Here is a 22958-nt window from a genome sequence, read left to right as displayed (position 1 = left end):
TTGAGCCACAGGCGCCGAGCCAGAAGGGACTTTTCTTAAACTGATAGAGGCCATCTACAGCAAACCCACAGCCCATATCATATTGAATGGAGTAAAATTGAAAACATTTCCACTCAGGAACAAGGCAAGGTTGCCCATTGTCTCCACTGCTTTTTAACATTGTAATGGAAGTCTTAGCCCTCGCAATCAGGAAAGAGAAGGTGATAAAGGGTATACAAATGGGGTCAGAGGAGATCAAACTTTCACTCTTCGCAGATGATATTATATTATACCTGGAAAACCCCAGGGACTCAACCACAAAACTCTTAGAAGTGATTAAGAAATACAGTAGCATCTCAGGATACAAAATCAATACTCACAAATCAGTAGCTTTTATATATACCAACAATAGTCAAGCCAAAAAATCTGTCAAGGACTATATTCCCTTTACAGTTGTGCCAAAGAAGATGAAATATCTGGGAATTTACCTAACAAAGGTCATGAAAGATATCTATAAAGAGAATTATGAAACTCTGAGAAAAGAAATAGCTGAAGATGTTAACAAATGGAAAAACATACCATGCTCATGGCTAGGAAAAATCAACAATGTTAAAATGTTCATACTACCCAAAGCAATTTACAAATGTAATACAATATCTAACAAAGCACCACTATCATACTTTAAAGATCTGGAAAAAATAGTACTTTGTTTTATACCAGAAAAACCTCAAATACTCAAATGAATACATTACTCAGAAATAAAAACATTACTGAATTACACTACATGAATACATTACTCAGAATAACATGAATACATTACTCAGAAATAAAAACAAATCAGAAGGAATCATGCTACCAGACTTCAAACTATACTATAAATCTACAGAAATCGAAACAGCATGGTATTGGCATAAAAATAGAGAGGTAGATGTATGGAACAGAATTGAGAACCAAGAGATGAACTCAGACACTTATCATCATTTGATCTTTGATAAGCCTATCAAAATATGAATTGGGGCAACGATTCCCTATTTAACAAATGGTGCTGGGTGAATTGGCTGGAGACTTGTAGAAGACTGAAACTGGACCCCCACCTTTCACCATTAACAAAAATTGACTCTCATTGGATAAAAGATTTATACTTAAGACATGAAACAATAAAGATTCTTGGAGAGAGTGCAGGAGAAACACTTGAAGAAATTGGCCTGGGAAAATACTTTATGAGGAGGACCCTCTGGGCAATTGAAGTAACACCAAAAATACATTACTGGGATCTGATAAAACTAAAAAGCTTCTGCACAGCCAAGAACACAGTAAGTAAAGCAAGCAGACAGCCCACAGAATGGGAGAAGATACTTGCAGGTTATGCTTCTGACAAAGGTTTGATAATCAAATCCACAGAGAACTCAAACTTATTAATAAGAATAGAACAAGTAATCCCCCTTCATTGTGGACAAGGAACTTGAACAGAAGCTTCTCTGAAGATGATAGGTGCATCACCTATAGACACATGAAAAAGTGCTCATCATCTTTAATCATCAGAGAAATGCAAATTAAAACCATTTTGAGATATCATCTTAACTCCAGTAAGAGTGGATCACATAACGAAATCCCAAAACTACAGATGTTGGTGTGGATATAGACGAAAGGGAACACTTCTGCACTGTTGGTGAGAGTGCAAGCTAATATGTTCTTTTTGGAAAGAAGTATGGAGAATACTCAGGGATCTCTAAGTAGACCTGCTGTTTGATCCTGCAATTCCTCTACTAGGTATATATCCAAAAGACCAAAAATCACAAAAGATATTTGCACCAGATTGTTCATTGCAGCTCAATTCATAATAGCCAAGTTCATGGAAGAAGCCCAAGTGTCCATCAACCCATGAATGGATTAATAAATTTGGTATATGTATACTATGGAATATTATGCAGCCTTAAAAAAGATGGAGGCTTTACCTCTTTTATGTTTATATGGATGGAAATGGAATATACCCTACTTACTAAAGTATCTCAAGAATGGAAGAAAAAATATCCAGTGTACTCAGTACTATTACGAAACCAATTTACAATCATTCATACTTTCATATGCAGAATAGATCACAACTATGGCCCAATATGAAGGAGGGAGGAGGGGGGATGGGAGAGGAGGAGGGAGGTCAGAATGAGGGAGGAATCACACCTATGGTGCATAATGCAAGGGTACATGTTGGATCTATTAGTATAGAGTATAAATGTCTTAACACAATAATTAAGTAAACGAGATGAGATATATATTAACCAGTGTGATGTAAGCATTCCTAATTCTACATGAAATCAGCATATTGTACCCCATAAATGCATTAACATAAAAAGAAGTATAATTTTGTTTTTAAACTAAATTTAAAGAATGACCATTTAAAGATTTTAAGAATGGGGGTGGGGGATAGCTTAGATTACTACATTTTATGATCACTTTTTGCTGCTATATGGAGAATAGACCATAAGGGAGGAATAATTGAAGTTCAGAGATAAGTCTGGAGCTGTTACAGTCAGTAAGGAGAGGTAATGCTGGCTGGAAATGTAATGGAAATAGAACTAGAGAATAAAAATAAGAGTCACAAGATATTCTAGAGGTAGAATTGACAGGATTTGCAGGTGGTGTGAACATGAGGTTGAGGGACAGGAAAGAAACAGAGATGATACTTAGGTTTCTGGTTTCAGTAATAAGAATATGGTGGTTTCATTTACTAAAGTGGGGGACTTGGGGATTGAGAAGATAGGAAAGGGAAAGGTCTGTGGAACTAAATTTGGAACTCTGTTTTGGCTGCATGTTTGAGGTTTCTGTGAGATGTCTGTGAGGAGTACGAGTTTAAATGAATGGTTTGTTGATGTCTGAGTTTGAATCTTAGAGGAGAGGTCTGGGCTGCAGATAGGAATCTGAAATTGATCTCCATAATGGTAGTATTTAAATGCATGTAAATTAGTGAGATTATTTTTGGAGCTGGCATATGAAAGGAAGAAGAGAGGGGAGAATGCTAATATGTGGCAGTGGGACAGAGAAAGAGACAGAAAAGACAGAGGAACTAAGATGGAAAGAAAAACCAGGAGGGGATGATATTGAGTAAACAAATTTTTTTTAAAAAAAAGCGTCCTGTGAAAGAAAAAGTGGTTACCTATATTCCTTGGTGTGCAGGTAAATGTTTAGCAAGGGTATATCAGGAAAAAAAGGCACTGATTTGTGGTATTTGTTGATTTCTATGGTACAAATACTGGTATTTTGTGGCTAATTTCAAGCTACCAGCACACCTTCCCTGAACTTGCAATTAGTTGTCAGGTACCATTCCTGTGGGATGACAACACTGCTGCTGCTGAGAGGGCGCCTGAGATAAAGAAAGGAAAATGTGCATTGAACTTGGCAACATGCAGGTCATTAGTGACCTTAATGTGAGTTATTTTTGGACAATGGGGGCAGAAGCCAGATAGCAGTAGGTAGAAGAATGTGAAAGGGTTAGGAAGAAAAGACAATGAACACCTCTCTAAAGAAATGGGAGGTAGCTGGAGGGAGAGGAGGAGTCAAAATTTTTTAAAAAGAAAATATAATTCAATAGGCTTATGTTTTATCAAGAGTGTCGCCAACCAGCATGGGGAGGAGGAGCGAACCAGAGTGGAATGGGTGAGGAATAAGGAAAATACAGCATAAGAGAAGACATGGAAATGAAGGATGGACTGACTGAGCTGATGGCTGCAGCCAGCACCAAAGCATAAAATCAGCTCTATTTTATAGTATCTGTATAGGGTTGTCCAGGAGGAAGTAGCATAGACAATATGGGGAAATAGCATAAACAAAAGACATAATTTTGGTCTTACAGTATAATTAGAAAATGTAAATGACTTTAATACAGACAAATCATCTTGTTAATGGTTTCTACTCAACTTTGTTAACATATGATGAGAAGTAAGAAGGGAAAGATCACAAGGATCTCTGCAGAGTTCTTAAAAATTAACTAGACAAAGAAAGGGCTATGTGACTTCTGGCAGGGGGACCTGAAGAAAGGAATATGGTTGTTTTGAGAATATAGGAGTAGTTGGGGGTTCATTCCCTGAATGTTCCCCAGGCTATGAGGGCCCTGCTGGCTTACAGCCCACTCTCCACAAAGAGTTTCCTGGACCACAGAGAAAACATTTTGTAAGCTACCCAAACATAGAATTATAAGGCTGGGCATGGTGGCTCATGCCTGTAATCCCAGCACTTTGGGAGGCCAGAGTGGAAGGATTGCTTGAGGCCAGGAGTTCAGCAACAGCCTGAGCAACCTATTAAGACCTCGCCTCTACAAAAATAAAACAATAGGCAGATGTGGTGTGTGCCAATACTCCCACCTACTCAGGAGGCTCAGGCAGGAGCATGGCTTAAGCCCAGGAGTTTTGGGTTGCAGTGGGTTATGATGTCAGTCAGGACAACAGAGCTAGAGTCTGTCTCAAGGAAAAAGAAAAAGGAATTATGGGTGACTTTTCTATTTACACTTTTCTGTATTTTCCAGTTTTTTTAATTGATACTACATTATTTTCATATCATAATAATACCTAATAGACTTTATATTTGCAGCATAAGAACTGGAATAGAGCCAAGTGTAAGAAAACCATTACCTAGTCAGCTTCAACAGAAATAGCGTATTACCGAACAGCGCCACCTAGTGCAAAGTTTACTTCTCAGATAACTATTTAAACTTCCATTCCAAATGGAACACATTCTTAGTAAAGCATCACAAGAGTGGAGAAGCAAGAATCTTATGAACTCAACTTTGACATGAGGACAATTAATGACTAGCATATGGGGGAGTAGGGAAGGGGACAGCAGAGAGAGGGAAGGATGGGGGGGTGGGGAGTCACAGTGTGTGACACATCTTTTGGGGGTGGGACAATTAGAGGAGGGTCTTTATCTAACAAATACAATCAATGCAACCTGGTTCTTTGTACCTTTGATGAATCCTCAATAATAAAAAATAAATAAACAAATAAACTTCTCCATTTTACAGTTTATAAATCAACAAACATAAAATATCTGTTACCAAAATATCTAAAGGTGCTATCTTCAAAACTTATGTTCATAGATTGTAATTCTTCGGTGGCTTCACAACATCAAATGTGGCAAGGGACTGTGGCCTATGTTGTGTGTAGTGCTAAGTATACTGTCACAGCTCAAAAGATAATGAATAATGATAAGAACCAGAAAGTGTTATAAATTTTCATTAAAAAAATGAAGTCTCTTCCACTGAAATCCAAAAGGAATGATAACTTTTCTTCTCTTGAATATACATGTAATCATAAAATAATTTACTTACAGACTTCATTGGCTTTGATGGGGATATTTTTTTCCTTGCTTTGTGAGAAGACAAATTGATGTGATAAGCACAAGCGTGCTTAGTGTAATGGGGGTGGGATGTAGATACACTCGATAATCGAGGTCTTTTTTTATCTAATCTTATATTATTTGTGTGTAAATACAACTATAAGGTTACAGTTGTATTTCTGGATTATAATATTAAATTATTATAATAGTTTTGAGTGAATATAAAATCTTATACTAATGGAAGTAGCTTTTTAGGAAACTCAATATTATGCATAATTATTTCTTTTTCTTCTTAATTATCTACATTAAGTAGAATTAAGCTTTTCAAAGCAGAAAAAAGATTTACTGACTTTTGGAAAAGGGAGATAAAAGTACATTATTTGCAGGTAATTTGTCTATTAGAAAATTCAAGAATATTTACAGTAATACTATTTGAACTGACAGTCTGCTCTGAAACAAAAACAAACATACAAAAATCAATAGCTATCTTAACACAGCAGAAGTAATCTATTAGAAAGTATAAGGAAAAAAAGCCTTCATTTACATTATCGTGAAAAAGTACAAAATATCTTCAAAGATTCTTAGAGGTATAAAATGTATATGGCTCCTTCCCTAAAATTCGATCACATCTAGATTTGAATGTTTCATGGTAGGTAGTGTGAAAGAAGAGGAATGAATTATACTTAGTTTTGAGCATCTTCAAATTTACCTTGCTTTTGTGAAAACCTCCTTTACATATTTTTTAAAAGCCATATTAATAGATGGATTAAACACTATTAAACTTGACTTTGCCACGCAGCTCCCATGAAATTATTTGATCAGATCGCCACCTACAGGCAGAAGGAAAAGCAGAGGGTTGCTAGGTAAAACACAGAGGGCACCCACAATTTGAATTTCAGTTAGCAATCAATTCTCTGTAGTATAAGTACGTACCAAATATTATATGGGATATACCACCTATAATAAGAAGTATTTGTTATTTACCTGAAATTCAAATTCAGCTGGGAATTCTGTAGTTTTATTTGTTCTAAGCATCTTAACATGGTGTGTAAGACCATTCACATCTCTAGGCAACTTCTCACGTTAGTGGAAGCTTCTCGTTGCTATAAAAATCTTTCTTTTGCTTATGCAGTTTGTTTAGCCTGGAATATGGAAGTTCCTATATGTCTGCTTTTCAATATTGTTTATGGTAATTTTATTACATAGTCATATTCCCTTAAATAGTCACTATTTAAGTAATTGTCAAAATTGTACTAGCAGGTTATGATTCATTATTACCTCAAGAAGAAAACAAACTAGTGAAAACACATAAGTTACATAATGACATCACTAAAAAGCTACGTTGTCTTCTTATTTAAATGTTAATAAAAGAAAAAGCCCAGTGAACTTAAGTGGTGTGGGGGGGAGTGTGTATGTTTCTCTGGCTATATAATTTTCAAGGATCATGGAATACAAAACCGTGGAACCTCTTGTTCAAAAATTATTAAGAATTTCAAAATGGTAACAGCACAGCATGACCCCAAGTGTGGGACCTTCGGGGGCGCAGGGCCCTGACTGCACTGGTCACCTTCCCGGCACTGGTCACCTTCCCGGCACGTGTATATACAGTGCAGCATATGTTTTCGCAAATGAATTGATTTAGAATTGAAGTTTCTTTAAGGGAAGTTTCTTTTTGTTAATGCTAGAAGTAGATGAATGACTTCCAATAGATGGTGTGTTGAGATCTTGCTCAGTAAACCTACTGAAATAATTAAAAAGAAAATGAAGCTTTAAGAATGTGGACTTTGGGGCAGCACCTGTGGCTTAAAGGAGTAGGGCACCAGCCCCATATGCCGGAGGTGGTGGGTTCAAACCCAGCCCCGGCCAAAAACTGCAAAAAAAAAAAAAAGAATGTGACTTTGCAGCCAGTTTAAGGTCTGGTTTCATAGCTGCCTTCAAAGTCTCAAGGGGTGGCTTCAGAACCCACAAACTCTCTCAAATTGTAATCAAAGTTGTGTGTTGGTATGTACTTATCTCAGAGGAGAGCTATTGTCTGATCCTCAAAAGAATGAATAATCCCCAAAAGTTTAAGAATCAGTATTCTATAAAATTATTTCTCTTTATTTTTTTATTTTTTAGTTTGTTTTTTTTTGGCCAGAGCTGGGTTTGAACTTGCCACCTCCAGCATATGGGACCGGTGCCCTACCTTTTGGAGCCACAGACGCCACCTTCTTTATTTATTTATTTTTAAATAAATCTCTGGCAAGCCATGGTCTCCTTTAAAAAGTCTCTGCTAGTAACTGGTTTGAAAACTTTAAATACAAGGAATCATGCAGGTGTTTTTACCTTCTTATATTTCAAGATATAAGAAACATGCAGATCTCGATCCTTCTCTTGGCTCGTGTTCTCTGCCCTCTTATCCTGCTTTATATTTCTCTTCATGGCCTTTAGTCAACATCTGACCTATTGTTTATCTCTTCTGTTTGTCTATTAATTCTCATCCCCCACTACAACACAAGGGTGGCGACAACATACACTTTGCATCTTTTATTCACTCTCACATCCTCAACGCCTAAAAAAGTACCTGGCATATGATGAGTACTCAGTAGATTTTGTTGAATGAATAAATTCTTTCTAAAAACCATATAAAAATCAAAAGAATTTACGCGCATAAGGTTGATCGCAAGCCTCCAAGTTTTCTGAAAAATAAGACACGACTGAAAATCGGTCCCATCAGTAATTGTGCATCTGTGCTTCCTGCTTGGCTTTTTTCCTGGTTATAAAAAATGCTGAAATTTTATAAACTGAAAGTCAAACCACTAATCACTAACTTTTAAAACATAAAATTTGAAATAGTATTTCATCTTAAGCAAAATTTACCCACAGTTAATTAGCTGGATTATAACCAGGAGAGTGCTAAAATGTCAAGGGAGTGAATTGTCTTTCTATGACGCTCAGGAATAAAAATGATATAGGAAATAGATGGCAGGTCTATTTTTTTTTTTCAAGCATAGTGAGGAAAAAAATACAGAAAAATATTCAGACTCTCTGGGAGTCTATGCTGGGAATCTATGGTAGCAAATTAACTTACTGACTATAATGAAGAATAATTGGACACACATCTGCTTTTGTGAAATTAAATGAAATCAGAATCTTGAACAGACTGGAGATTTTTTTTTTTTAAATCCATGCTCTTATGAATAAAACCCAAACCTACTCTTTTGCTTTTCTAGTTATATTTCTAAGGAAGAAAAAAATTAAAAAATATTCTATAACCACGTTTTTAAAAAACTCAGCCCCAAACTATAAGCCGAAGGGTCACACACACAAACTCTCTCTGGCCTACCAGTCATGTGCTCAGAAATGCAGTGTCTGTGGCGTGCAAGTGGGAACCACAAAGTGCTGTTCTGGCAGCCTGCCTGTCTCTGAATATTACACGTAGTGGCAAAAGGCAGAAATGCAGACACTAGATCCTGTTATTGGGTCACCATGCAGGAAGGTCAGACTTACACTGCAGTCTTTAAATGACATAATGATATCAAGTATATTATGTCATTCTTGTCAAGTCATTTAGAGAAATTAGAAATTACATTTCTGGTTGTACCACTCAGTTATTGCACACACGTGAATTAATCCTCTCAATTCTTCCAGAAATTGTGCCTAAAAGATATAAGTATGCTTTAGAAACTCTTATGTAGTATTATACTACATGGAGGGGACATAGAAAAAATACATATGTTTTTATTTTTGTTTAATTTTTTAAAAAATCATCCAGCCCATAAATGTCAAACAGAAAAGATTTACCTTACTAAATTGTATTCCATATTTCATGAGGAAGCATGTACTATAGAATATATTTTTTCACTTTATTTTGCTGATAGAAAAGCAAACTGAGATCCATTAAACATTTTCAGATAGTTATTAACACCTTGTGAGTATGTGTCTGTCCACTACAAAAGAGGGCCAAGATATCCTTGGGTACCTGTAATACAAAAGGATGCTGACCCAGGAATCAGAAGCTCTGTGTCCTCTCTTCAGAAAGGGTGCTTATGAGCTTTGTGATTTTGGGTAAGTGAAAAAAATTACTTATCCATTGCAGCTTAACAAAATACCCCCCAAATTGTGCTGAAAACAATTGCCTCTATGGGTTAGGAATTTTGGAGTGGCTTACATGTCTGGCTCAAGGACTCTCAAGAGGCTACAATTAAGATGTCACCTAGAGCTGCAGTCATCCGAAGGCTCAACAGGGGCTGGAGGCTCTCTGCCCCTAAGCTCATTCTCATGGTTGTTGTCAAGAGGCTTCAGTTCTTGCCATGTGGGCCTCTCCATAGGGCTGTGCACCCTATGGCAGCTGTTTTCCCCCAGAATAAGTGATTCAAGAATGAGAGAATAGGGGCCGAATGCAGTGGCTCATGCCTGTAATCCTACCATTCTGAGAGGCCAAGGCTATTGGACTGCTTGAACTCAGAAGTTCAAGACCAACTGAGCAAGAGAGAGACCTTGCCTCTAAAAATAGCCAGGCATTATGGTGGGAGCCTATAGTCCCTGAACTCAGGAGGCTGAAGCAGGAGTATCACTTGAGCCCAAGAGTTTGAGGTTGCTGTGAGCTGTGATGCCACTGCACTCTAATGAGGGCAACAAAGTGAGACTGTCTCAAAAAAAAAAAAAAAAGAATGAGGGGGCAGCTAGACAGGTGCTATAATAGCCTTTGCTATCTAATCTCAGAAGCAGCACAGCATCATCTCTCCTGTATTCTACTCTTCGTGTAAACTAACCCTGGTACACTGTGGGAGGGACTATGCCAGGGTGTGATTACCAGAAGGCGGGGATGGTTGGGGGACACTGTGGAGCTGGCTACCACACTCTGACCTCCATTTCCTCCTCTATGTAGTGAGGTCTTTGAACCTGATCTTTAAATTTGGCGACCTCTGCTCTCCCTAATGCCACTTCCAGATCTTGCTTTCCACTCCCATGTGAAAAATCCTACTCCTTTTAGCTTTAAGCCATTCGGCTATCCCAACCCCCACCCGCCTTATTGCTCATTTATAGACTTCCTGGACACTTCCCCTCCCCCATCACTGTGACTTGGCACCTGGTGTGCAGTTGGCCTCCTCACTCCAAGTCCTGCCAGGTCCTCAGTGGGCGAGCCACCCTACACCATGGCTCTCAGAGCCTTCACTTCCTCATCCCGATGCCCTTTCCATCCACTCCATCTCAGATCCCTTCCCACACCAGCACCCTGGAGTTCTGTCACCAAAATTATTCAGCTTCATGAACAATACATTCCTCACCTCATTCTCTCACCACATCTTCTAATTCTCTAAGCAACTTGTCCCAAAACATGAGTCTCAGATCTTGTTGGAACCTCCAGGAAACTATTTACTTTTCCCATATCAGCTCTCTCCTATTTTCACTTCATTTCCACTTGTTATTAGATTTTAAGGTCCATGACTTGAACTATCCTCTGAACAGGATTCTTCAACCCCTGTGAGATCCCTGTGTCTCCCAGTCCCTCTTTCACGCACATCTCCCACATGTTTATATGTTAGATTAATAATGCTATTGATGTTATTTATATTTGGGCACTGGGGCATTTCTGGATTTTAGCTCAGTGAAAACTATTTTGGACTTCAGACCTCCAGAACAGTAAGATGATTTTTTTGTTATTGTTGTTTTAAGTTTGTGGTAATTTGTTACAGCAACCATAGGAACTACGTCAGTTTTAGATTCTGCAAGCCTCTGACACTTGCTACCTAACTGTTGATTTCCACATGGTGAATATTACTGAACAGAAATCGTCAGTTTTGATAGGGTCAAATGCTGTAGTATTTCTATTTATGGTCTGCCCTTTGGAGTCTTTTTCATTGCCCTAGATTCTGAATCTTTCTGGGGTCTTGCTTAATAAAATCTTCTCACTCTGCCTTCGCCTACATTTTCCTTCTGTCTCTATCTTTAAGCCATTGAGTGTTTGGTTTTTATATATGTTATCATCGAGAGATTCAGCATAATGTTTTTCTTAGAGCAATACAGATTTTCTAGTAGCAGTCTCCATTGTGACACTGGTTTATTAGTCTCTTCCTATATCAAAACTGTGCTATTTTGTTGCCTTGGCCTTATGAGTTTTTTTCCCTCATTGAGAAAATATTCACATAACACAAAATTAACCAGCTTAAAGTGGAAGATGCAGTGGTATTTAATACATTCACAGTGTTGCGGTTCCTATCTCTACCTAGTTCCACAAATTTATGTTGCATGCTGTTCAAGGGCTAACTGTATATTCAGGTATGTTAAACAGCTGACACAAACGACAAGAGTGGTGTTGCCAAGAATAATGTTATTTTCCAAAGTGGCAAGCAACTTCTGGTAATGTTCCCAACAAAATGAAGTACCACTCCCCCTTAATTTCCTACTAACGGCCTCCCGGAAGCCTTACTAATAACATAAACACTCACTTAACACGTATTTTGTTTATTATACGTCCCTACATATATTCTTACAATAAAATAAGCCACAGAAAGGAAAATGTCATTAGTAAAGTCATAAGGAAGAGAAAACATACTTACTATTTCTTTTCTTTCTTTCTTTCTTTCTTTCTTTCTTTCTTTCTTTCTTTCTTTCTTTCTTTTTTTGTTGAGACAGCCTTATTCTGTTGTGCTGGATAAAGTGCCCTGGTGTCTCAAACTCTTGGGCTCAAGTGATCCTATTGCCTCAGCCTCCAGAGTAGCTGGGACTACAGGCACCTGCCATGATGCCTGGATAGTTTTTCTATTTTTACTAGAGACAAGGTCTCACTCTTCCTCAGGCTGGTCTTGAACTCCTGAACTCAAGTGATGAACCCTTCTCTTCCTCCCAAGCGATCCACCCTTCTCTGCCTCCCAGAGTGCTAGGATTACGGGTGTAAGCCACTGCACCCTGACATATTTACTATTTTTTAAGTGGAAATGGATCATCATAAAGATCTTCAACCTTGTCATTTTACATTGGGAAGGTGGAGCCCGAGGAGAAAGAGGAAGTGGAGGGGTTGTTCTTGCTTTTACTGCCAAAAGAAAAGTCACATATTAAGTGAACCCTTGATTGAGTTCAAACCCGTTTTGTTCAAGGTGCAACTTTATTTAATAATTTCATCATGTCCTTTATTGTAATGAGTCTCTGTAGTTATGTGGTAAGACACACATAATTATATTAAATCAGCTCCAAATCCATCCTTTTAAATTTTGCTTTGTGCTCTGGTCCGGGACTTGACAGTTTCTTCTTTGTCAGGTAACGGTGCTTGGTTCTGCCCACAGGGGGCGCTAGAGGGCGAGCTAAGGCTGGAGCCGGGCCTGCCTCTCCGTTGCGTGCTGTTCCCGCTGCCCTTTCCTTCCGGCTGCTAGTTGACTCCAGTCTCTTAACTTTGGGGGGCAGTTCCCACATGAGCCTTAAGGCGCTCCGTGGTTGAGTATCAGTATAAGCAGGGCAGCACCGCTTCCTTGGGGATCTGAGCCCCAGTCCTGTGGGGCCCTCTAACCCTCTAGTTTCTGAATACATTAATTTTTCCCTTTATTTTCCTGGAAGGTTATTATCTCTGGACCTCAGTGTTAGTCTTTTGCTTATTAACAAAAGCCCAGTGTAACACATCACCTGTATTAAGTTCTCTCTGCTGAAATGACTAGTGTGGTTTGTTTTTCTAACTGCACCCTGACCAATACAGTACTAGGTAACAGAATGCTCGTAGGAAATAAAATCTCAAAAACACGATTTAGCACTGTTCATTTACATCCTCAGCTTTGAAAGCAAAGCAGAACTCTTTACCAATAGGACAGGGGAATACAAGCTCTGGGGTCATGCAGGGTGTTATGATTAAAGTGCTGCTTGTAGTTGACTGTGAAGTTTCTACAGAAACAAATGGCTTAGAAGACGGGTGCTACCTTGGACGGTTATAGTAGTAATAAAGACTGTAAGAACTGTGGAGGTGCTTCTGGTTATGCTGGGGAGAAGACAGAAATAAAATAACAAGATCAGGGTTCTAAATGTTCCTCTCAGGTCACAAAGTTCTAGAGAGAATCTACGGTTGTCCTAAGAATTTATTATGTTTTTATAGCTACAGAGTCACACGTTTGGAAAATCAGTACCCAAATTTAGTCATCCGGGTTGTAAAATGTTAAGTTGAATTCACAGACTTGTCATAATAAGACATATTATCTTATGTTATAGGACATATATACTTAGGACATTGAGAAGGTGGGGGGCCTAAGACTTGGAGTGGAAACCTCTGGGTGGAAATGAACAATGTTGAAAATTTTAAACCCCCAAATCCCTCTGGGCCTCTTGTGCCAGCAGAAAAAAATCTATCCTCTCATGTCTGAAGAGACTAGGTTTGCTTAAAGATGCTGTATAACCTCACTAAGAGAAGTTGCTTTGCACAGAGATATCTATCAGGCTCCAGATTCTCCCTGACCACTTCTGAATGATGCTAGACTCCTAACTAGAGTTATGAGTATCCCAGCAGACTCCAAGGAGGTGGGTGTCATGTTTAACTGAGGAGGACATAGGTTATATGAAAGAATTCCCAGATTTTTCCAATATGTAGAGAGACAAAAACCAGGGCCATAATTTTGAAAACAGATTTGAAGAGTGTTACTCTAAAAAGAAAAGAATACAAAATTAGATCAAGTAAAATGTAGTCATATAAATACATTTGCAAGAGGCACACATGGCTGGATACTTTCCAGACAGCATTTATATATGAACAGCACAGCTGCAAGTGACTATAACAGTTTGCTCGTTGATTGATGGAATTTTGGACTCACTATTCCACCAACGTTGACATATTAGAATGTCCTTTGCATATTGGAAGTATGTACCCACAGATCAAAGAACAGAACACAAGGTCATTGATCATTTGCAACATGCATGTCTATGCCTCTTGCATCCTTCTAGAAGACTAAGAAGGCTCTGTGTTCACTATACTATGAGAAGTGCATTAGTGAAGGAAGCATCATCATTCTTAAAAAGTTCCATGATTAGCAGGATGACAGATGAGTCTCTGAATTGAGTGGAACTGATGGGGTCTAAAAGTGATAGAGGCCAAGTGGCAGCACTTAACCACCAGAAAAAAGGTAGGAGAAATTACTTCAAGGTAACCAGAAGGTCTTGATCTGGCAAACTATAGATCATGATACACCTAGGAATGCAATAGATGAATAGCCTAATAGATTTAGCAGCCCAGATAAATCTTTAGGGGTCCAACTGTTTAGAGCATGTCAGGCCATCTCCTCTGAAATGAGTTACTAAAGTATCATTTGGTCAGTACAAGAGTAAAAATTTTAGGTCTGGTTAGTAGAAATGTCAGTCGAGTTACAACATGAGTCTTTCCCTCTCACCAAGTTTTTAGACTTTAGGCATCTCAAGGATCCAGGTCTCTTGATTAATGGAAAGGCCAGGCCCCCTTGAACTTGGCCCAAGTTCTTTCATATGCCCATCCTATAGTTATGTCCCCACTTTCTGAGTGTATAATTAGAATAGACATGCGTGGCAACAGGAAGAATCTCTATAACAGCTCTCTGACTTGTGGAGTTAAGACTTTTATGGTAGGAAAGGTCAAGTGCAAACCCTTGGAGCTTTCTCTTTCTATCAAAATAGTAAACCAAAAGCAAGACTGCATCCCTGAGGGTAACTGCAGAGATTCATGCATAAATCAGAGATGTGAAAATACAGGGCTAGTGATTACTATTCTATACAGGCAGTGATTACTGTCCGGCCTGTTTAGAAGGTGGATAGATCTTGGAAAATAATTATGAATAATCACACACTTAATCAGGTGGTAACTACAACTATAGCTGCTCCTGTTTTCTTTATTGGAGTCAATCAACTCAACACAGTCCCAGCACCTGACATGTAGCTGTTGCTCTGGCAAGTGCTTTTTTTTCTCTATTATCAATTTGTAAGGACCACTAGAAGGAGTTTGGTTTCAAGGGACACTTTCTAGTTTTATCTTAGGGCTATGCTGACTTTCCTGCTCTCAGCTTGTCTACGGAATTCTGATCATCTTGACCCTGCACAGAACATCACAATGGCCTGCTGTAGTGTGCTGTTTGACCTGATATGCAGAAAGTAGCCAGTACAGCAGATGTCTTATTAAGGCACATGTGAGACAGAAGCTGAAGAAAACCCCCAGGAATATTCAAAGGCATAGCACCCCATCTAAATCTCTAGGGGTTCAACTGTTTAGAGCATGTCAGGCTATCTCCTCTGAAATGAGTTAGTATAACTTGTATTATGTGCCACTAAAAAGAAGGCATGATGGTTTGGGGGCCTCTTTGGATTTGTGGAGATAACATGTACTCCATGTTGGTATACTACTCCAACCCATTGTCCCAGGTATCTTTAAGGCTATTGGTTCCAAAGATTATGTCATAGAATGAGGGCGTAACGCATGCTGCTTTGTCTATGGTGCTTCATTACTCAACAGATCCAGTGATACTCAATGTTTGCTCAGTCTAGAATGATTTTTTAATTTAATTTTTTTTAAACTTCAGAGCATTAGAGTTAGGCCTCCTTTGTGGCTTGGGACGTAACTAAAATTTGTAAATGTTCTACATATGCTTGAAAATTTGTTTTGTTTGTTCTTTTGTCTGATATCTTGTCCTTGTTATATTAGTTCTTGATTCCGATTTCTCTGGCATATCTTTTTCAATTTCTTCTTCCTCTTAAATGTGTCTCTTTCAGAAAATATAATGCTATTTTAAAAATCCAATCTATGCATCTCTGCTTTTAATTGGTGAGTCAGACTCACATTTATTTTAATAGAAAGACCTGTTTTTCAGATTTTTTAGTATCTATCTTTTTTTTTCTTCTTTCCTACGGTCCATTGGAATGGGCAAATTTTTTTATGCTGAATTTGAAAGTTATACTTTGCATTTTTATTTTTCTGTAGTTATCCAGACTCAAACACTGTATTTACCAACTTTCTTTTCTAACCATTATGTGTGGTTATTTGAGTTCTGATCAATGAAAGGTAAACTGAAGATGGAACTTTCAGAAAGACTTGATTCAAAGGCAGAAGTAATCTCTCTTTTCCTTGTTTCCTCCTGGTACTGCCCCAGAATTGGTAACCAGAATTCCAGCACCTCAGACCATGAAGTGATCCTGAGGATGACAGTACTGGAGAATGGCGTGGAAAGTTAAGAGAGTGGCCCATGGTGACCTCATGGAGCCATCATACCACAGTTCTGGCTCCCTATAAAGCAAAGATCCTTTACTTGACAAAGAAACTTCTGTCAGCCACAGTTAGTTGGGATTTTCTGATTCATGCAGCTAGACGTAACAGGGCACTGCTGACTTCCAAGAGATCCTTTCTTGAAGCAGTGAAGATGTCTCTCCCTTAGCCTATATTCTCTAGGCTCCTTCCACTCCAACTACCACCCACAGAGAATTTTCTCAAAAGTAGAGCCCAAGACAAAAGACTTAACTGCAAGTAGTTTACTTCAGGTCACAGAAAATAAGGAAATGGGGAGAACGATGGGGAAGGACAAAAGGTAGAAGAGGGCTATTCTGCACTGTGGTCAATGGGTCCCACGGGGACCTCCTGAAAATTGTTCAGAACACTTTCCAGAATCGTCCATGAGAAAGATAGGGCACTGGAGTGCTTGTCCACCAGATTCCATCTCTCATTAGCTAAGGTGAGCTAAGCCCATCGTGTTTCCCACACAGAATTTTCAGTGGCAAAATTTCTAAGGAGGGAGCATGGGATTGAGGTCAGATACTGTCACCATGACATGAATCTGAGTGTGCACAGAACTGCCAACAATAACTAAAGTCAGAAGTGGACCGAGTGAATGTGACGCTGGGCACCAGAGTTTTCAGGTTTGTCGAAGGATCTGAGATCCCTCACTTCTACTGTTTCTATGGCAATAGAAGAATTGTGTTCAGGAGGTCAAGTCTGTAGCCTGTGCTAACTCACCATTGTATCTTGAACCTCTCAATTTCTGAAACTCATTCCTCCGGGACTTCTTTACATTTTCCCACCTCTGATGGCTCTTCCATGAGTTCCTCTTCCATTTCCCAGTCCTTAAGTGCAGGAGGTCCTCCAGTTTGTGTCCATTCTTTTTTCTTTGATGATACCACATCAAAACTATCTCATTTATTCAGACCATCTTACTTTCCATCTTTAAGAGATGATTCTCAAATCTTTACTAGCAGCCTGGACCTCTCTTCTGACTTCCTAATCCAAATTTATCACCCTATACTAGACGTCTTCACTTACGAGTAATTACATAGATAGTCAAACCTAACATAGTAAAACTCTGTCTCATGATCTTTCTCTGTCTCCACAGTCCTTATCTTTACAATCTCATCCAAATCAGATACTTCAGCCACATCTTTGACTTTGCCCTCTCGCATCTTACAGCACTCGCAATATTTGGCTGGTCTGACCTTTTTCTTTTTCTCTTTTTTTGGTTGCAACCGTCGTTGTTTGGTGGCCCGGGCTAGATTCGAACCCTCCACCTTAGGTGTATGTGGCTGTCGCCTTAGCCACTTGAGCCACAGGCGCCTAGCCAGTCCGACCTCTTTCAAGTCTACTTTCTCTTGCTTATTCCTGTAGCTATTAACCTTTACCATTTCTTGTCTGAACTTTTACAAAAGCACCAGAAACATTTCCTGCCTCAAGTTTCTCCCCTTGCCAAACTTTGGGTTACACCAGTGTCGAGTTCAGTCAAGAGGCTGTATGAGGTTTGTTATGAAAGCTTTTATCTTTCCTCCCAAACTCTCAATTTCCTGCTCCACAGAGGCAACCTCTTTCCGCACTTACAAAAATGTTTGGGAAAAAAATTGCCTCTGAGGCCAGGCGTGGTGGCTCATGCTTGTAATCTTAGCACTTTGAGAGGATGAAGGAGGAGGATCACTTGAGGCCAGCAGTTTGAGGCTGCAGCGAGCTATGATGGTGCCATCGCACTCCAGCCTAGGAACAGAGTGAGACCTGATCTCTAAGGGAAAAAAAAAGTGACCGGGTGTGGCCGCTCACGTCTATAATCCTAGCACTCTGGGAGCCCAAGGTGGGTGGATTGCCTGAGATCACAGGTTCAAGACCAGCCTGGGCCAGAGCAAGACCTTGTCTCTAAAAACAGTCAGGAGTTGTGGTAGGCACCTGTAGCCCCAACTACTTTGGGAGACTGAGGTATGAGAATCACTCACACTCAAGAGTTTGAGGTTGCTCTGAGCTGTGACGCCACAGCACTCTACTCAGGGTGACAGAATGAGACTCTGTCTCAAAAAAAAAAAAAATGAATGTGCACTGAATGTGTACAGATTTTTTTCTTGTCATTAGTCCCTAAATAATATAGTATAACAACTATTTACATAGCATTTGCACTGTATTAGGAATTACAAATAACCTGGAGATGATTTAAAGTGTATGGGGGATCGTACAGAGGTTATATGCAAATACTACACCATTCTGTGTCAGGGACATGAGCGTTCTCAGAGTTTGGTACCTGTGACTAAAACCAACCCCCTTGAGGGGGATGACTACACTTTGGTTCCTAATTTTCTTCACAGTTGCCTTAGGATTCAGCTTTTTTTGGGTTAGTCACAGCAGTTAATCCTTTTACAGCTACTTTCTAATTTTCATAATTCTGTAGCTGTTATCTCCTCGCCCAGTTGAGAAAAGAATTTTTCTCTGGGCTCGGCGCCTGTGGCTCAGGTGGCTAAGGCGCCAGCCACATACACCTAAGGTGGCGGGTTCGAATCCCCAGCCCGGGCCTGCCAAACAACAATGATGGCTGCAACCAAAAAATGGCCAGGCGTTGTGGCGGGTGCCTGTAGTCCCAGCTACTTGGGAGGCTGAGGCAGGAGACTTGCTTGAGCCCAGGAGTTGGAGGTTGCTATGAGCTGTGATGCCATGGCACTCTACCCAAGGGGATAGCTCGAGGCTCTGTCTCAAAAAAAAAAAAAAAAAAGAATTTTTTTCTGATAAATGCAAGTCCTTTCAAATTAAGGGTGAGAGAGGTATTAAAAAAAAGACAGCCATCCGATCCTACTTCCACCCTTTCAGCTGGGTATTAATCTCTTGAAAACTGCCATAAGTAGCTATGAATTAACCTAATAATGCTGCACTGGACAGCATTTACACTGTACACTGTGGTTTATACACTGTAGTTTAACAGTGTATCCACTAATCAATGGTATTTTTCTGCAAACCAATGAGAATTCCTGACAACTTTTTATCAGCCCACTTCCTGTTCCCCATTTTTTGCTTTTTTTTTTTTTGAGACGTCTTTCTTTGTCACCCTGGGTAGCATGTCATGGTGTCATAGCTCACAGCAACCTCAGACTCTTAGACTCAAGCAATCCTCTTGCCTCAGTCTCCCAAATGGCTGGCACCATAGGTGCCTGCCACAATGTCCAGCTAATTTTTAAAGACAGGTCCCATTCTAGCTCAGCCTGGTGTCAAATTCATGAGTTCAGGTAATCCACCCTTCTCAGCCTCCCAGAGTGCTGGGATTACAGGCATGAGCCACTGTGCCTGGCCTCCTTTTTTTTTTTTTTTGCTTTAAAAACCTTCTGTGGCAAAGGCCTAACAGAACTTATAACCAAGGATAATTGGATCTCAGTCATCTGGGCAGTTGTCCTCACCTTTGGCCCAAATAAACTCTTGAAATCATATTTTGTGCTTCAAAATCTTACTTTTAGGTCAACACGATTTATCCTTTTGGATTTATACTTTTTCAAAAGTTATTTTTCTAAGTTTCAGATTAATATGAGGGTACAAATCATTAGGTTATATAAAATTTGTACATGAAATGTTAAAGCTATGTCCTACCCCTGGGGAGAGTGCCACATATCCATGCATTGTACCCACTGGGTAGGAAGCTAGTAAACCCCCTCTGGGCTTATACTTTGAAAAATCCCTTTACTGTCATTTTAAAGGATTTGGGGGAGGTAATGTTGCTAAAAATTCATGTGTTCAATTTAAGTATTTACTTGCTGGCCGGGCGCGGTGGGTCACACCTGTAATCTTAGAACTTTTGGAGGCTGAGGTGGGTGGACTGTCTGAGCTCAGGAGTTGGAGACCTGAGCTAGAGTGAGACTCTGTCTCTAAAAATTGCCAGGCATTGTGGCCAGCACCTGGATTCACTGCTTCTTGGGAGGCTGAGGCAACAGGATCATCTGAGTCCAAGTGTTTGAGGTTGCTATGAGCTATGATGCCACAGCACTCTACTGAGGGCAACAAAGTAAGACTCTGTCTCAAAAAAAAAAAAAGGAAGTATTTATTTGTTATCATAGTTTTATTTTCATATTTCAAAGACAGCATCATGCATATTTTAAAGCTAAGAAGAATACGAATAACATAAAAAGAGAGATCAAGATTCTATAAAATATAATAAACTCTGCCCCTTCTTTCCCTAGTTTTTGGTTTATTAGATAATAACCAAATTATAGACATTTTTAAAGAGAGAAAATATATTCAAATCCATTATGATATCTTTTCCCACTTTTTGTTTGGACAAATAAATGAAAAATATCTCAAGGGTGAAATTAAAAATTATATGCATAAAAAAGATAAGCAAAGTATATACTGATTTTACTTAACAAGTTGGACAATCTCTAAAATCGACCTTGCAGCAATCTTGGTGTTTAATCTGGGCAATCATCATGGTCTTCCCTGGCCATTCACCATAGTAAACTTTTGCTAATTCCTTCAAGAGACTCAAAATCCAAGCTGATCATTACTTCATATTTAATCAGAAGTTAGCCCAACTTTGGAAGCAGGTATCATCTAATTCTAATTCTTTTTCTACATATTTTCTCAACTTCTTCCCAACTGGGTTCTAATTTACTAGGTTTTTCTGTGTCTTCACTGATTAAGCTCCATTTTAGAAAAGAATTTAGCACCTTCATTCATTTTGAAATATAGCAAATGATAGAATTTAACATAAGTTAATGTTAACATGGACAAAATTTCTTATTTAGCTTAAGGCAAAAGAATAAAGAAAATGTGTTCTAACTGGGGAGTGCCCATACTTAAGGGAAGCCTTTCTTGTGTTTTCTTAAATCGTAGTTTGTTGTGGTTGGTAGGTCCAACCGTGCCCACGCGTTAGGCTGATAACAAAGTTAGCATCACTGCAGGTGTGCTAGGATGAGAATGAGAAATAGGAACAGCTGCTCGGTTATAATTCTAGATCAACGTGTATGTTTCTAGGTATCAGGTAAAGGAATTGTCATCCTAAATATTGATAGTAATCTAAACCAAAACATATATTTCACCATGTTTATAGCTATACAAAGAAAGGCATCATCAAATACACACAACTCTAAATAAGCCTGCTTTAAACAGACCTCCCCATACAATTGGGAGTTGTAAGATGTTATTAAAATACAAATGCCATAGAAATGCATGACAATTTGGCCAGGAAAATAATTATAGTTCATAATATGACTAACCATCTTAAATTGTGTGCACAATAATGATAATAATAGACATGATGTGCTCTTGGTTAAAGCAGACACCATTCGCCAGAACTTGGTGAAGAAGCACTTAACAACAGAGGATGCGTCCAGCATTCTGGGGTCTATTACACAGAAAATGAAGGTCAAATGTACCTGTCATTGAGCACAGCCGGGAAATAACCAAGAACAACAACAAAAATAGAGGAGAAAAGACAAGACTAAAGTCTCCTTAATTTTTGATTTCTGGCCCTATTATTTTGTTAACTATTACTATTACTAACAGTAACTAAAGCGATATATCTCTTACTATGGGCAACCAAAGCACAGGAAGTTAAATAACCTTCCTTACTGGGTGGCAGAACTGGGATTCAAAGTCAGGCTACTGCTACCAAGCGGCGCCAGAGTCTGGCCGCTTATGGCCACTCGACAGGGCGACCTGCTGTCGCCCTTTTCTGCTTCATTCTTTTCTCTGTTCAACTAAGCAAACCCGTGTACATAGTTTCATCACTCGGTCGTGCAAAGCTTTCTCCCGGTCTCACCTTATCAAGAACTTAATGGTCCTCTTGGTAAAATACCAATACTAGCAAACAACAAAGTTTTCCAGGATAGGTCCATTTTCGTAATTTGTACCAACCCAATCTAAACTGTGCTAGCCTGAATATTGTTTCTTCAAGACTGGACTAATACACAGTTGCATAGTATTTTAAGACGACTCTACGCAAGTGCTTACATTGTAGCTCCATCTAGCTGTCTCGGCCATTTACTGGAATCCTTTCTGGTCTGTCCCTCACCAGTGTTGTCCGGTATCTGTGATAACTGAATAGAAAATGCTGTGCCGAATCAGTGCACCTCGCCCTCAAACGTGGCACATTGTCGTGCTGAATTAAACGGAACCGTCTTCCCCTTTGCCCCTTCCCCTTTGCCCCTCCGGGACTTCCTGTGTTTTGTGCTGAATACTAATGACACTATGGTAAGCAAAGCCATTTCACCCGCTTTAGCTGATTTGGGTGACTTCTCAGCGTTTACACTCACTTCCCATTTTAAGAAGACTGCGTTTTTTTCTTCCCAGTCTTGCAAATCTGTCCTTAAAAGCCGAACCTCCGAATGTTTTATACATATATGGAGGGCTTCGTGGCCCTACACTGTCAGCGCAGCACGGCCGCTACAGGAGCAAAACTGCCAATGGCCGAGCCGTAGCGGTCCGAGGACGTCAGCGTCCGCGGCGCCCCGGAGGCCGCGGAGGGCGG

General features: G+C 39.4%; 1 protein-coding gene across 2 annotated transcripts in view; it reads right to left on the bottom strand.

Annotated features, from left to right (window-relative positions):
- The window catches only part of ABLIM1 (actin binding LIM protein 1), a 333243-nt gene extending 310638 nt beyond the window's left edge, over positions 1-22605 (bottom strand). The window contains exon 1 of one of the 2 annotated variants that reach the window (XM_023511749.1): positions 22442-22605. In XM_023511749.1, the coding sequence (XP_023367517.1) occupies positions 22442-22454 (13 nt within the window). In that variant the 5' untranslated portion in view covers positions 22455-22605. Of the gene's footprint in view, positions 1-17224; positions 17745-22441 lie in introns of those variants that run through there. The other variant, XM_023511747.1, reaches the window with a different exon arrangement.
- Between the last annotated feature and the right edge of the window lie 353 nt (positions 22606-22958).

This window comes from Otolemur garnettii, unplaced genomic scaffold (assembly GCF_000181295.1).
Source record: "Otolemur garnettii isolate 467f Iridium unplaced genomic scaffold, OtoGar3 scaffold00021, whole genome shotgun sequence".
In the NCBI taxonomy this organism is placed as follows: Eukaryota; Metazoa; Chordata; class Mammalia; order Primates; family Galagidae; genus Otolemur; species Otolemur garnettii.
This window is presented reverse-complemented; position numbering and strand designations above follow the sequence as displayed.